At 43.6% G+C, this 15,299-nt stretch overlaps 1 protein-coding gene across 1 annotated transcript in view; it reads right to left on the bottom strand.

Annotated features, from left to right (window-relative positions):
* Window positions 1-15,299, bottom strand: part of SPTLC1 (serine palmitoyltransferase long chain base subunit 1) — a 341,715-nt gene that overhangs the window by 249,094 nt on the left and 77,322 nt on the right. The window contains exon 4 of the mRNA XM_085632720.1: window positions 7,343-7,436. Coding sequence (XP_085488846.1) covers window positions 7,343-7,436 — 94 coding nt within the window. The remainder of the gene's footprint in view (window positions 1-7,342; window positions 7,437-15,299) is intronic.

The following is a 15,299-nucleotide window of genomic DNA, read 5'->3' as shown; positions in this document are numbered from 1 at the left end:
CCCGCTGGCCCCCTGACCCACAATGCTGGGTCCTACAACCCATGCCGCGCAGAGGCTTAACAGTTTGCGCAGGCCTGTGGCTCTGGGCGGAACGTGGTGAGGCACCCCTTCCGTAGCCACGAAAAGAGCAAAAAGCAGACTGCGCAGGGATAAAAGTGGTAGCGAGGCCCAAGGATCTGGCCGTAGCCCAGAAATCCTTAAAGCACTCGAGCGAGTTGTCCGCTTTGTCGCCAAACAAGTGATGACCATCAAAGGGCATGTCCAAAGAGTCGATTGGACATCACCCGAAAAGCCAGTGGACCTCAGCCAGGCGTAGCGTCTCTGGGATAGACGTTGAAATCGTGATGCCTAGGGAGTCGGCAGTGTCCAGCCCATATCGTATGGCGAACTTCGCTGCATCTCTACCCTCAGCAACCGCACAGGAGAGCACGGTCCACGCCTCTTCCGTGCACTGTGGCAGCACCTGTGCGTCCGTTTCCCCACACACAGTGGGTGTAACGGCCCAAGAGACAAGTGATGTTCACCGACTGCAGTCCTAAGCTGGCAGAAGAAAACATCTTCCCAAGGTGATCCAGTTTCTTAGATTCCCTATTTGGTGGAGTGGTAAGGAATGTGCCCTTGGAAGTAGAGGCTTGGACCTCTAAGCTCTCGGGGGTAGGGTGTTAGGAGAGGAAAATGGGGTCGCCCAAGGCCGGGCGGTGGCGTCGGGCAATCATCCTAGCCACAGGGTCCCTGTGCTGGGCTTGGACAAAATGCCCAGAAGGATGCCCGCGATTGAACGGCAGCAGGGGCTCCGAAGAGCCAGTTGAAGCACCTCAGTCAGGAGGTTAGTCCTGACCACCACAGTAGGAAGCTCCTGGTTCAAGGCCTCAGCCACCCTACGCAACACCCCTGTTAAGAGACTCCCTCCTCCGTAGCCACGGTAGGGTGAGAAAGCATGCCAAGGACTGGAGAAGTCTCCAAATCACTGGTCTCACTCAACTCCTCTCTCCAGCCTGCTTCTTCTAACTGGTCTGCCCATGGGTCCACAGACCCTTCTCAGTCCCCCTCAACCTCCTCTGGTTGCCACTCGGGTCGATAGGGAACACCAGGGTAGCACAAGGGTACAAAAGTACCGGTCGACGTCAGTCCGGCTTCATGTCCATGTCGAGGGGGAGGCCCGGGTCGACATCGGTTGGGGACACAACCAGCGTCGGAAGGGGCGGAGTTGTCGCAAATGGTTTTGAAGCCAGAGGAGGTGTTGAAAGGTCAACCGGCGCCAATTTGGATCCAGGTCTAGATCCCTGGTGGCTCTGTGGTCGCTCCGTTTCCCGGGAAGGGAGGGAGGCTCGGAGCCGACCCAACAGGCTCCGCGGGCGGAGCCTTCCACCAGCTGATGCACGGGGAGAATGCGAAGAGCGACTGTGCTTCTTTGCCTTCTTTTTGCGTTTTTGACTTACCCAAAGATGAAAACTTCGACGAGGAGTGGTGGTGATGGCTCCGCGACCAGTCCCGGGATCTCCCTCTCAACCGGGACCTCGAGCGGCGCGGAGCAGACTGCCAGGCCTCCAGAAAATTTCAGGACCGCTCCTGCAAAGACGTCAGGTCCATGGCCAGACAGTCGGAGCACGACTTTCGGTCATGGTCGCACTCCAGGCACCAGAGGCACACTAGATGTCGGTCCATCACTGACATCAGCTTGTGGCAGGAGCCACAAGGCTTGAAGCCGGTCCACCGATGTGGCATCCCTGTGCACCAGGAGTCGAACGACTCGAAAAAGACACCACCTACTGGCGCGCAGGGGTACTGCTATGAAAACATTTCTCCGGATCCAGTCTGACGCCTGGGGGTAGCTCTAAGGTAAGGAATCCATAACTAATAGTCTCTTTCAGATCATTATGTTTAGTGTGCGGGATATGCTGTGCATGGCTGCTGCAAGAGTTATGGATTATGCCCATAACCATAACTTCTGAAATAACAGACATTCGCATTTAATTTCGAGCTATAACTGCACTTGAACTGCTTTTTTAGGTGAATCTGTGAGGTTTTTGATTTTTAACATACACTGAGGTTTTATAACCCAGGTTAAGCTTAACTATACTTTAATCTTAGTTTATTCAAAGTGTATATATATATATATATATATATATATATATATTCACTTAAAAAACCATAGGTTTCACACATGTTAGCTGGACATTTCACTCGTAAAAAACCAATGAAATTCCCCCGTTATAGTTAGTGCAGGCAACTATAACTCACGCAACCGCAATCCTCTGCTGATGAGGTCAGATATTACATCACTGATGACATGTGTCTTTCTGAAAAATAAATATTTGTAATACAAGTCATCAGTGATGTAATATCTGACATCATCAGCAGAGGATTGCGGTCGCGTGAGTTATAGTTGCCTGCACTAACTAGAACGGGGGAATTTCATTGGTTTTTTACGAGTGAAATGTCCAGCTAACTATAACATGTGTGAAACCTATGGTTTTTTAAGTGAATTTGCAAGGTTTTTTAAATGCTAATTCCTAACTATAACGGGTGTGAAACCTATGGTTTTTTTAAGTGAATTTGTACGGTTTTTTAAATGCTAAGTTATGTATTTATTAATATTTTTTTCTCTTCAGGTTTTTCACCGTGCGCGCAGCGTGCGCTCGCTGTGGGCGTTCGGTGCGCTTTGCGCACCGAACGCCCAAAAAGCGTGGTGCGTGCCGTGCGCGTACGATGCGCGCACCTCACGATTTTTCGAACAAATTAAAAAAAGTTTTTTTCACCCTGGGGGGGTCCTTCAGTGACCCCCTGACAAAGGCTAGGGGGTCAGGAACTGTCCACCCTGCCCCCTTTTCACGTTCTCCACCTTTGTTTTTCACTGCCTCAGACTGCGAGAGACAAAATGGCGGCCGACACTTCCTGATTTCGACCGATTCGAATGTTTACTGACATCTAACAACCAATCAGAATTGCGCTCGCGCACGGCAGGGTGCGCGCACGGTGGATGCACGGTGCACGCGTATAGATATTTATATGGTTTTAAATGCTATTTTCTCAGGAAAGACTGAACAGATTTACACCAGAAAGGCACTTCCTTGACCTTATGGCTACCTCTCTGCCAAATTTCAAGTAATTCTGTTCAGCCGTTCGGGCTGTAGCTGCGACTAAAGGTCCTATGGAAAAATACATGGGGAAAACGCGAATTACTTGAAATTTGGCAGAGAGGTAGTCCTCAGGTCAAGGAAGTGCCTTTTGTAGGCTTGGTGTAAATCTGTTCAGTAGATTCTGAGAAAATAGCCTTTAATCAATATATATATATCTGTGGCAGCTTACGGTGCGCTTACCGTAAGCTTACCGTACGCGTACGGTGGCGTGCGCGATTTTGATTGGCTCTTAGATCTTAGTAAACATTCGAATCGGTCGAAACCAGGAAGCGGCGGCCGCCATTTTCTCTCTCGCTCTCTGAGTTGGGCAGCAAAAACGAAGCCCAAAAATGTCTAAAGAGGCAGTTTCTTGAGATCCTAACCACCCAGCATTGATATAGGGGTCCCCAAACAACCCCCAAGCCCCAAAAAAAAAAATTTTTTTTTTCCGGAAAATCGCCGATTACGCTTACCGTACGCGTACGGTAAAAATTAAAAAAAAAAATAATAATTATCCACATGCTCCCCACCCCGTGTGCAAATGGTGCCCGTAGTGCACCATTTGTGCACGGCATATAAGAGCTATGAAATTAACAAATGTGCGCACGGTGCGCGAAGCGCATCGTGCGTACATGGCCCATCCCGCATAACGTGGGCACGCGGTGCGCGCAGCGCACCGCGTGACCACCGAGCGTGCACGGCACTAACTGCGTAAAGTGGGCGCGCACGCCACGAATGGCGTAAAGTAACTTAGCATTTAAAAAACCTTACAAATTCACTGAAAAAACCATAGGTTTCACACACGTTATAGTTAGGAATTAGCATTTAAAAAACCTTGCAAATTCACTGAAAAAAACATAGGTTTCACACATGTTATAGTTAGCTGTACATTTCACTCATAAAAAACCAATGAAATTCCCCCGTTATAGTTAGTGCAGGCAACTATAACTCACGCGACCGCAATCTTCTGCTGATGACATGTGTCTTTATGAAAAAAAAATATTTGTAATATATGTATAGCTAAAATTTAATGGAAGAAGACATGGGCAAATAAGTGTCTAAATACAGTATTAGCATCAGCAGAGGATTGCGGTCGCGTGAGTTATATTTGCCTGCACTAACTATAACGGGGGAATTTCATTGGTTTTTTACGAGTGAAATGTACAGCTAACTATAACATGTGTGAAACCTATGGTTTTTTCAGTGAATATATATATATATATATATATATATATATATATATACACACACACACACACACACACACACACACACACACACACACACACACACACACACACACACACACACATATTCACTGAAAAAAACCATGTGTTTCAAGGGCGTTATAGTTAGCAGGACAATTCCCCCGTTATAGTTAGTTCAGCTAACTATAACTCGTGCGCTCCGCAATGCACTGCTGATGACGTCACATATTACATCACTCATGACATGGTCAGTGACATCACTCATGACATCAGTGACGACATCTCAAATGACATCACTGATGACATCCAGTGAATGTGTATTTTTCTGAAAATTAAATATGTTTCATATATGTATAGAAGATGTTATTAGATTTTTTTTGAGTAGCAGTAGGAGTGTCTGTATGGTTCGGTGGAGGGTATTACTTAGCACAGATGTATGAATGAGTTACTCAATGTTTGTATGTGTTGAAAACAGCATGTGTGCAGGACTGTATGAGTGGATGTGTGTGTACGAGTGCGTTAGTGAGTGAATGACTGTCTCAACAGTGTGTTTATGAGTAACTACAAATGTTTTAAAATAGTATACATGTGTATATACGTGAGTACATGAGTGTGAGATTAGAAGAGTTCCTGTACAAATACGTTTTTTTTTGTTAATAAGTGTCGATTTAGGAGAGTAAGTATGTGTAAGTTTCTGTTCAAGTAAGTGTGGCAGTGTGTGTATAACTGTTTATGCAAGTAAATGGATGTTTGATACTTTGCATGTGTGACTGTGTGTGTGAGTAACTTTATGGATGAGGTTTGGTGTGCAACAGGATCTATAGGTGTATTTGTACATTTGATGAGTGAGTTCATGTATTACAGACTGCATAGGACTGTTGGTGAATGAGTGTATGTGAGTGTAGATCTTGGAATTACTGAATATGTGTGTTAGAAGTAGTATTGGTATGTCTATTGTTTTGAAAATGTTAGTTTCTATTTTTGAGTGTGTGTATCAAAGGTTATATTACGGTGAGAGGAGGTCTGCCACTATCACAAGGATGATGTCATCAGTGATGTCATTTGAGATGTCATGAGTGATGTCACTGACCATGTCATGAGGGATGTAATATGTGACATCAGCAGTGCACTGCGGGCGCGCGCGAGTTATAGTTAGCTGAACTAACTATAACGGGGGAATTTCTATGGCTTTGTACGAGTGAAATGTCCAGCTAATTATAACGGCCCTGAAACCTATGGTTTTTTCAGTGAATTTCAAAGGTTTTTTAAATGATCATTTTTATATGTAATAACAGTTATATGTATACTTTGATACTGATTTTCTGCAGTTTAACTGTTTATTTTTAAATATTTTTTTATTAAATAAAATATATTTTTAATAAAAAAATTGAAAAAATGTTTTTAAAAATATTCAAAGTAAAATATTTTTACATTTATTTAATTTTTGTATTTTAATATATTTATATATTGGTTCATAATTTTTTTTGTTCCAATTTTTTGGGGGAGTCGTGTACCCAGCGTGTTCACACTAGGGTGCCGCGCTGAGCACCGCGCTGGAGTCGCAACTCCAAAAATTTTTCGTAAAAAATAAATTGGCTCCTACCACTAATTTCTATTCTCCCCGGGGACCCCATCCCCGGGGGCCTATACACAATGATGGGGACCGTGGGGGGAGCCCCAGTGCCTCCTCCATGCTTTTCCACATGGGGAGCTGCTGACATGCAGCCCCCCGTGTGGAAAAGCAATGTGGTTTTAATTTTGGAAGAGAGCTTCCAAAATCCAAACCAGAGTTTGCTATGAGAGGGCGGGAGCCGCGAGGCTCCCGCCCGGTCATAGCAAACTGCAGTGTACCGGTGGTGGGCACCCCGGGACACTGCAGGAACCGGCCCTAGGGGGTTGCGGTCCCCAGGGCCATCAAGGGCTCCAGGAGGGGGGCCGCGCGACCCCCTCCCAACATTAGCAAAGCCCCCGGGGAGGTGGTAGTCCCCAGGGCGTGTGGGGGGCTCCAGCCCCCCCTTCCCCCCCCAGACAGGAATATATTTTCTTTTTTTTTTTAAACCCCGGGGCTCGGGAGGGGGCTTGAATGCCCCCCCACGTTAAAAAACAAAGCCCCGGGGCAGTGTGGGGGGGGGATTGAGGCCCCCCCCACACGTTTGCTTTACTGCCCCTGGGACCTAGCTCACCTGGGGGTTCTATTTAAACATTTTCACAACAGTATCCGCGTACCCAGCGCGCATCTCGGCCTTTAAATAAGGAAAAAAACTGCCATCTTGTGCCTTGCTTCTGCCGAGACACAAGACGGCTGCCAACAGTTCCTGGTTTGGAGTGTTCACAGCCAATTAGAATGCAGCTCGTGATCGGCAGGGTGCGCAGATTCTAATCTGTAGGGTGCGCGGATCCTCCGCGGCCATAGATATCAAAACTTTTTTAATTTTGATTTTCTCAGCAACTACTGAACGGATATACACCATTTTACAAAAAGGTCGCTTGTGAACCAAGGGCTACCTTTTTGCCAAATTTGGTGTCATTCTGTTCAGCAGTTCAGGCTGTACCCGTGTCTAAACTATGCAAGCCCTTAGTCGCTGAAGACATTTGGCAGGCCTGGTGGGGGGACAAGTACCTGCACATGGATCAATTACTTGAACAAAAATATGCCAACAGTTACAGGAGACAATGCTAGCATGCACCTATGGCAAAACATAATGGAGAAGTACATAGTTCGAGAAATACAAGATGATAAAAAGGATACGATACAACATTTTCAGGCATAGTAAACCAAAATTGACATGTCTGCACTACACCTTGATGCCAGTTTAATACCCATAAAAGTATTAAGCTGGGTGCATAAACTATCTTGTTTGGTACATCGCAAATATAAATCAAGCGACGCACAAGAATGAAGTGCATTTCAAAACAAGAGTATCAGCACTCCCCTCTTAAAAGAAAAGGTGTTTTTAAATTCAGCACATAAAACTAAGTAACTTGCAGAACCAGGTTTGCGGATTCAAAACTCACCTTAATTCTTTCATTGTCCAGAAGTCCAAGGAAATTAAAAGAAGCAAAGTTTATGCACTCCTTTCCATTTACCACAATGTTGTGGCTTGGAGGGCTACAAAAATGTAACGAGAAATACATGTAAGAACTGAAAAGAAACAACTGAAAAGTATGCAATATATAGCTTATAGCTTTTTCTATAGATGTACATTTTTATTTATGCATGAACATTAACATACACATTTTTGAATAGGCACAGCAAGTCAAGAAAATGTTACTTGAATTTCTAGTTCTGCACTGTAGGAGTACTCACTGAAGTCTAACAGACTAGATCTGCCTGTGGGGGGGGGATCCTGAAACAATTAAACACTTATAAAAAGGCAAAACAAACTTATATTCAAAAAGCAAACACCAGCTTCACAAGCCAACTTTTCTCCCCCAAATGTCTTCTCTTATATTACATTCCTACTTTCTTATGATAGAGACATCACAGCCTCGAACCTCAGAAATGCTGCAAATGACACTCTTAACTCCTACAGAGACTAAAGTACATCTATGCTGAATGAACAAAAAGCTGAAAAGATGCTCCTGTACCTTTAAGACATCATCTTTCATATCACAGCATGCCTTGTACGGTCACATGCTCAGTTAATTTTGAGGAAGCAATTTATATTTTTAAAATGTAGTGAATATGTTGTCACTGTTTAAAATGAGATACATGGGACTTTTCCAACAATAGAGAACTAGGATTATATGTTAAGATTTCTTGCTGCATCAGAGGATGTTCACTAAAAGCCACAAAATAAAATAAGTACAGCCCAAACAAATGCAGTCTCTAAAGTTTACAGGAAAAACAATCAAGAAGGTTTACCTGAGAAGTAGAACCTCATCTAAAGAGATTCCGTAGGATAGTCAACCACCTTCTCTATAATTACTCTAGACTCTGCATCTTCATAGTAGTGTTTGGTGAAAGTACAAACTTCAACCAAGAAGCAGTACCTACTCTCCCTCGTGTGAAATCTACTATAAGCAAGAGGCATGCTGGTAGCTGGAGATACAAGAAACCATCAATGGGAAAATGCAATGTTGAAACAAAGCCAAACTTTTATCAAGTGACCCATAGTTGATGAACGCCAGAGAGACGTGATTATCGGACACTACTTTTGGTAAGAACGAACAATGCACTCTCATTAAAAGGCTCTACTACTGATAAGAGAGTGAAGTTTGCCAACTCTGCGATGTGATGGCTACTGGAAAAACTGCCTTCCACTCTAGATGTTGTGGTGATGCCTTATCTATAGGCTCAAAAGAAGGTGTCACTGACTTAAGAGCAGACTGAACTGCCCTGAAGGAGTAGTCTGCTGTTTAGGAGGGTACATTTTCTTTAACATTTCAAATTTATCTTTGATGACACGAACATGTCGATATCACAGAAAAACAATAGTGAAAGCAGACAGCGCTAACAGCGTGGGGCAGCAACCCACCTGGCATGGGCATGTCCTCGCATTCCGCCCCTGGGAGAAATCAATGTTTCTCCCCTATACCCCCTTCCCCCGGACAGCGTGGACCGGGAGACCGTACCCCAAAGCTGCCCCCACCTAGCAGGGTAAGGGATGAGGGTGTCAAAAGTCCACTGTGTACCAGAGGACTACTGAGTATACAATTTTTGAGGGGCGGTAACTGCCCCCTTGGTCATGAGCATCTGCTTCCCTCCATCCTTAAGCACAACACGCTTTCTGTCTCCACTCATGATGGATAGGGGGTGTTTAATCCCAGTCTGCCCACTGGGGCGCAGGGGGCACAAAGCCCAGTAGACCACCAAGAATGGATTTATTTACTGTTTTGGGGGGTCCCAAAAACAATATTTTAAGAATTGATTGAGCTCCCTACTCAGACATAGGGCTGTGACACCCCCATCCTAGAATTGACCCAACTTATTTCTGCCCTCCCGCACCCCTCGTGGGGTATCCTGGGGGCATACTACAATTCTACCCTCAAAAAAACAAAAACTTTGGGCCCAAGGTTAAAAGTTATTTTATAGTTAGGCGAAAATGTCAGTTAAACATACTGTTTTAAACAAACTAAAGTACAAAAATTCACCCATTTTAAAAGAAATTTTTTTTTTTTTAAATTATTAAACCAACATGTCTGAGTCTTCCTTCAAACATTTTTTCGCCCACAACATGCTATCATAAAAATAACCACAAGAGCATGGAGCTCCAGTACGGAGAGCTTTAAAAAAATATGTTAAGTTCTCCTGGGGTCATGGATTTACTGTGTTTTTTAATGTAGGGAGACCTGCTGCACTCTCTGCAGCAGCCATAAAATAAAATGCTTGGTGGGGTCCCTCCTTCTAGGTTCCCCGCAATCATAAATATTGTGCTGTAAAATTCCCTAGTGCATTAGGAGGTGCTCCTTCCTAGGAGAAGCGAATACTAAATAAGCGGTTCCTGACTCAATATTCCTTTTATTTAAAAAAAAAATCATTTTGGGTGTCTAGGTCATGTGCTTAAGGGGAGTCCCACAAGTTCCACTGCCAGCACACCCATCAATGGTGAAGGTGGGAGGTGGCAATGTTTATTCTCCCTGAGCCTTTAGGTCCTCGGGGACCCCATCCCAAAAGCCAGTTTTATTTATTTACAGGGGGACCCATAGCCCTCCTTCCTGCGTAAATTTGAGTCTCAGGGACACCTTCCTCCAGGCCGTTTTCAGCAATTAAACAGAGGGAGGGCAGTGGCACCCCTCCCCCGAGACCCTAGGGTCCCAGGAACCCCATCCCCTGGGCCCTTTCTAGTTTTGTTGGGGGTGGGCGGTGAAGTAACACACCACACAAATAATAGTTTAAAAAGCTCTGATATTATGCTATCAAGTGCTCCGTGTCTTCCACGCAAATGATTTCTCCAACTGTCATTACTCCCATTCTAACTCCAAAATGTCACTGTCTACTGATGTCATTACTTCCATTACATCACCTCTACACATCCCTTTTAAACACAAATAAAAACCTTTATATACATCACATTAAAAAAGTAGAAGCATTGCATTGGTCTATTTTAAACAATGAAATTCACTATATAGTCTATGGGGGGGTAAAACAGGTCTGTACTCTTGATTAATTGATTCATCACGAAAAGAATCACCTAACTTCATGGATCATTTAATTAACCTCTTTGGTCTTCTAGCCGATAATTCAGTGGAAGGCACAAGAATAGAAGTTAAATCAATTCCACTATCTTCTTGTCCCAGGTTTTCTTCACAATACCTTGACTGTTCTTACACTGGTCTACCCCTCTGTTATTTCCTTGTCACAACACTCTCTTGGTGCTCTGCAGGTACGATATCTTCTTCCAGATTGTGTGACCTGCAATTTTGTTGCCCTGGCCTTTCTACTCTGCATTATTCAGAACACACAGCTACTCTTCAAATTCCACACCTTACCCTCTTCTAATCTGATTGCATTATTCAACACTTGTGTAATGCGTTTAGGTTCAAAAGAAAAACTAAACTCCGTTGGGAACTATGCCCGTTTTCTTAATTTTAACCCATTGTCCAACCTTTAACTTGCTGTGTTTAGCCCCACGTTTCCCGTAGTAGTATTTTTTATATTCTTTTAGTTTATTATTTTTTCTCTGACCTTTCCCAAAGACCAGGTCACACTCGTAGGAGTATGTAACCACTCTGGGCTAAACTTTGGTCTAGGTTTCCATCCTCTCAATAATTAAAATGGGGAAAACCCAGTTCATGCCACTTCTTTTGATCTAAGTGACCAAAAAGTTTTCTACACTTGCATTACTCAACAATAGTTTTTTTACTGCTAACTGAAATGGCCTCCTTGAGAACTCAATAAATCAGTAGTATATAAGAATAACTGTCAGATGAGTGTAGTCGACTATTCAGTTGATTACGAAAGAACATTATACCTAGACAATGCTCGAGGCAAAAAAAATTAAAGGTTCCGATAATACCCGAGCAAACTACCTAGTGGTACACCAAGGTGTGAAAGTTAAGTGAACTTAACTCCTAGGAATGTCTTCCGTTTTTTAAATTAAATAATTCTATTTCTTAAAACCAAAAACAAAAAAGCGTTCTACCTTTCAGTTACCATTTGGTTGAAATGGGATGTTAGCCTGATGCAAACCTGAGATTTGAAAAAATATTCCTTAGCTTTCTCTGAGACAAATTGTACACCACTGCAACTCAGTAAAATGTGTGTTGTCCCTTCATTCTGGAAAACCTAGTCTATGAACCCTACTATTGTATCCCTATTTATTTTGTTAACGATTTAGATGTAAGGACACAGGGAAAATAAATACATCAATACTACAATATATTTTTGAGAATTTCCAATTAACCCCATAATGTCAACTGCACTTTTTCCCCCAGAGAGCTTTCAGGCACTCTGAAGTATTGCTCATGTGAGGTCTCCATGTCTTCAAGGATTTATCAGCTGATATGCATATATGGCACTCTCCGACTTCCCTATCGACATGGTTATAAATACCTGGCCGTCAATAAAAACTTTTTATTGCCGATTTACTTTATTATACCTAGGTTCCCCTCAAGGCACCCCGATCATTTTTCTCCTCAAAACAGAAGGAGGAGCTCTCATTAGTTAGCACTCTAGTGGCTGCACGCCGTCCTGCCTCGGTTCCTACTTAATGGGCAGTGATAGGACGCTGACAGGTTACCTTACTCAATCCTCTGCACATTTGTTTTTTGCACCAATTAATTTTTATCTACTTTTAATGAATTAATTTGTGATTTTAACTGCCTGTAATTTTATGCTTTTTATTCTGAGTGTGTTAAACTCAGTGCATCTTTTTCTATCGGCACCCGGTCGAGGGTTAATTTTTCCCAGGGCAGCCATTCTGTTGTGCCACGCGCTCATTAGTTAGCGCTCTAGTGGCTGCACACCGTCCTGCCTCGGTTCCTACTTAATGGGCAGTGATCGGACATGCAGCGGACGCACGCTGCGGGCGCGCCAAAGGCACACCAAAGACAAGCCCGTCTGCACCCATCTGCGCCGGCCAGGGGCCACGAAACCTGGTCCACAAAAGAGTCATACGCTCTGCTATTCTTTATACCAACTTTTGGAGTACAGTGCTCTGCCCTAGCCTAACTACACTTTATTGGACCTAATTAAGGAGTCCACTAAATGTTCACATTGTAAATTTGCTCCCAATGCAGCCACATAACGATTATACTGGTAGAAGTAGTTCCATGCAGAGTGACTCAGTGAGGTTTACCCTCAGCGACAGGTCTTACAAAAAAGTTCATCTTTACCTTATAAGGATTTCACCTTTTATAATATTAATTTAGATCACTTCCTAAAGACAAGGCGGATATCTTTGACCTTTTGATCAAAGATCAGCCGGATGCTGTCTTTCTTACAGAGACCTCGATACAGGAAAGCACGGGTCCTGATGTAGCTTCAGCACTTCCGTTAAACTATTCTATTGTTAGGAAAGACAGGGAAGGAAAGTTAAGGAGGGGCATTGCTATAATTTACAAAACAAACACTGTAAATTTGATGATATATACTCTGCTGCCTGCGAGGCCTCTTTTTATAAAATTACACTTAATCCCCAGTCTACCTTTTCAGGTATACTGGTTTATCGTCCTCCTGGACCTTCCGGACCATGGGTTGTCTCTCTCCCAGCTCTGATAACTCCTTATCTTTTGAATGCCGCTAATTTCACCATTCTGGATGATTTAAATCTCCATCTTGAGGACCCAACATGTGTAAAAAGTGGCACACATATTGCTGACTTTGAGGCAATGAATATTTTACTCTGCAATTCGGGCCCCACCCATGTAGCTGCCCACTCATTAGACCCTATCTTTTCTAACTTGCCCAATACTTGCTGTCCCCCTGCTCTCCCACTATGCTGGTCTGACCACTTTGCTGTTGTCTTTCATTTTAAGGTTGTCTCTGGTCCCCCCGGTAGCCCTGAGGGGTATTAATCCCAAAAGGAGAAATTGGGGAAAGCTTGATATTGGAGCTTTAAATAACCTTTTAAATCAACAGTTCCCCGGCAATTGAACAGATGAAAATTGCGGACCATGGGGTGATCCAAAGTTGGCTCCTACACTCTATTGATTCCTGTCTCTCTCTCTTTAACAAACAGTTTAATAATCACCATCCCCCTGCCCCCTGGTTCACAGAGAAGCTTAAAAATGAGAAAACTAAATGTAAAATCTTAGAAAGATTATGGAGGAAGAATTATACACCAGATACTAAATTGACCTATAAAAAGGCCAAAAGCCCGTGCTGAATAGGTCTCCTCCACAATTTCGCAAGCCCAGAACAGTTCTAAAACCTTGTTTAAGGTGGTGGAACTATCCGGAGCCGAAAGTCAGTCCACCCCTGCTCATTCTTAATGAAATACAGTGTGAAGATCTTGCCAATTTTTTTGATGAATAAAGTAAAAAAATATATATTCTGCAATGACGGGTGATAACCGGACTACTATTGCACAGCCAGCCTATGCCTTTTCAAATGCAGTCACTAACACAAGACGAGATTATGGTGATAACTCTAAATCAATCAATAAAATAGAATCTTGGTCTTTACTGGATACTAGTTCTTTTAATTTGATTCTGGCCAACTTAAAATCTGGCTCCCCTTGCGACCTGCTCCCTATCTCCGTACTGAGGCAACTGGAGTCTCCTTTAATTCTGCTATTCATGGACCTTCTCAATGCCTAGTTAAGGAAGGGAATAGTTCTGCCAGAATGGAAACATGCCATGGTTCTGCCACTCTTAAAGACCAATGCTGATCCTTCTCAGCCTTCTAACTTTCAACCTATTTCTCTTCTTTCTGCTTTTTCCAAGATTCTGGAAAAACAAGTTGATTCTCAACTTTCCTCTTTTGTTGAGGCCCACAACTTTTTACACCGTTCACAATCTGGTTTTAGAGCAAGATTTTCTACTGAAACTACTTTGCTAGGAGTCAAGGGAAATGTTGAGACACCGTTTGGACACTGGTGACACGGTGGCCCTCATTCTTCTGTATCGGAGTGCAGCATTCGACACGGTGTCTCACACTGTGCTACTGAAAGTGCTGCAATCCCTGGGTATTGAGAGCCTTGCTCTCCAATGAAATGACTCTTTTCTTAACAACCACGCCCTGCTCTAATACTCCTCATTCTCTGTATGGCATGCCCCAGGACTCGTTTTGGAGCCCTCTCTTGTTCAATATTTATGCTCGCCCATTGGCAGACATTGCCATAGAGGCAGAGCTGTCCAAATTTCCGTATGCTGATGATACTCCGCTAATCTTCTCCTTTTCGACAGCGAAGGAATCTGAATCTTCTATTCTCCAGTCTGGCTTGAGGAAGACTGCATCCTGGATGCACGACAATCTACTCAAACTAAATGGAGAAAAAAGTGAGTTTCTGATCCTAGGGGAAAAACAATATCTTTGGGGTCCTCAGCACTGGCCATTTGGAGATGGGCATTTTACCCCAACCTGATCATCAAGTACGCAATCTTGGGGTCATTATTGATGTTCAGTTATCTATGAAACACCTAGTCATGAAGGTGGCCTCTATCGGTTTTACCATTCTTAAATGGCTGTAGAAGATACTTTGGATGCTGCCCCTTTCCACTCAGAGAACTGTGGTCCAGGCCCTTATAACATCTAGGCTGGACTACTGTATAGTCTTGTATCTGGGTTGCAAGAAGGAGGTGATACAAAGATTGCAGATAGTGCAAAATGCGGCAGCCAGATTGCTCTGCCAGGCTCCTAGGACTGCCTCTACTTCAGGCCTTCTTCGCAACCTTCACCGGCTTAAGGTGGAGAATCGTGCTAAATTCAAAGCCTTAAGTTGTATGTTCAAGACTAAAACTGGTTCAGCCCCTCAATACCTGCAGTCTTCAGTCCAACCCTATTTATCCTCCCGCACTCTGCACTCCACTACTAAGTTTCAATTTACTGTTCCTAGAAACAGATTAAAGCGTATGCGCGGTCGTTCCT

The sequence above is a fragment of the Triturus cristatus genome, chromosome 2_1, assembly GCF_964204655.1.
Source record: "Triturus cristatus chromosome 2_1, aTriCri1.1, whole genome shotgun sequence".
In the NCBI taxonomy this organism is placed as follows: Eukaryota; Metazoa; Chordata; class Amphibia; order Caudata; family Salamandridae; genus Triturus; species Triturus cristatus.
Note: the sequence above shows the minus strand (reverse complement) of the source record. Positions and strands in the feature narration are given on the sequence as shown.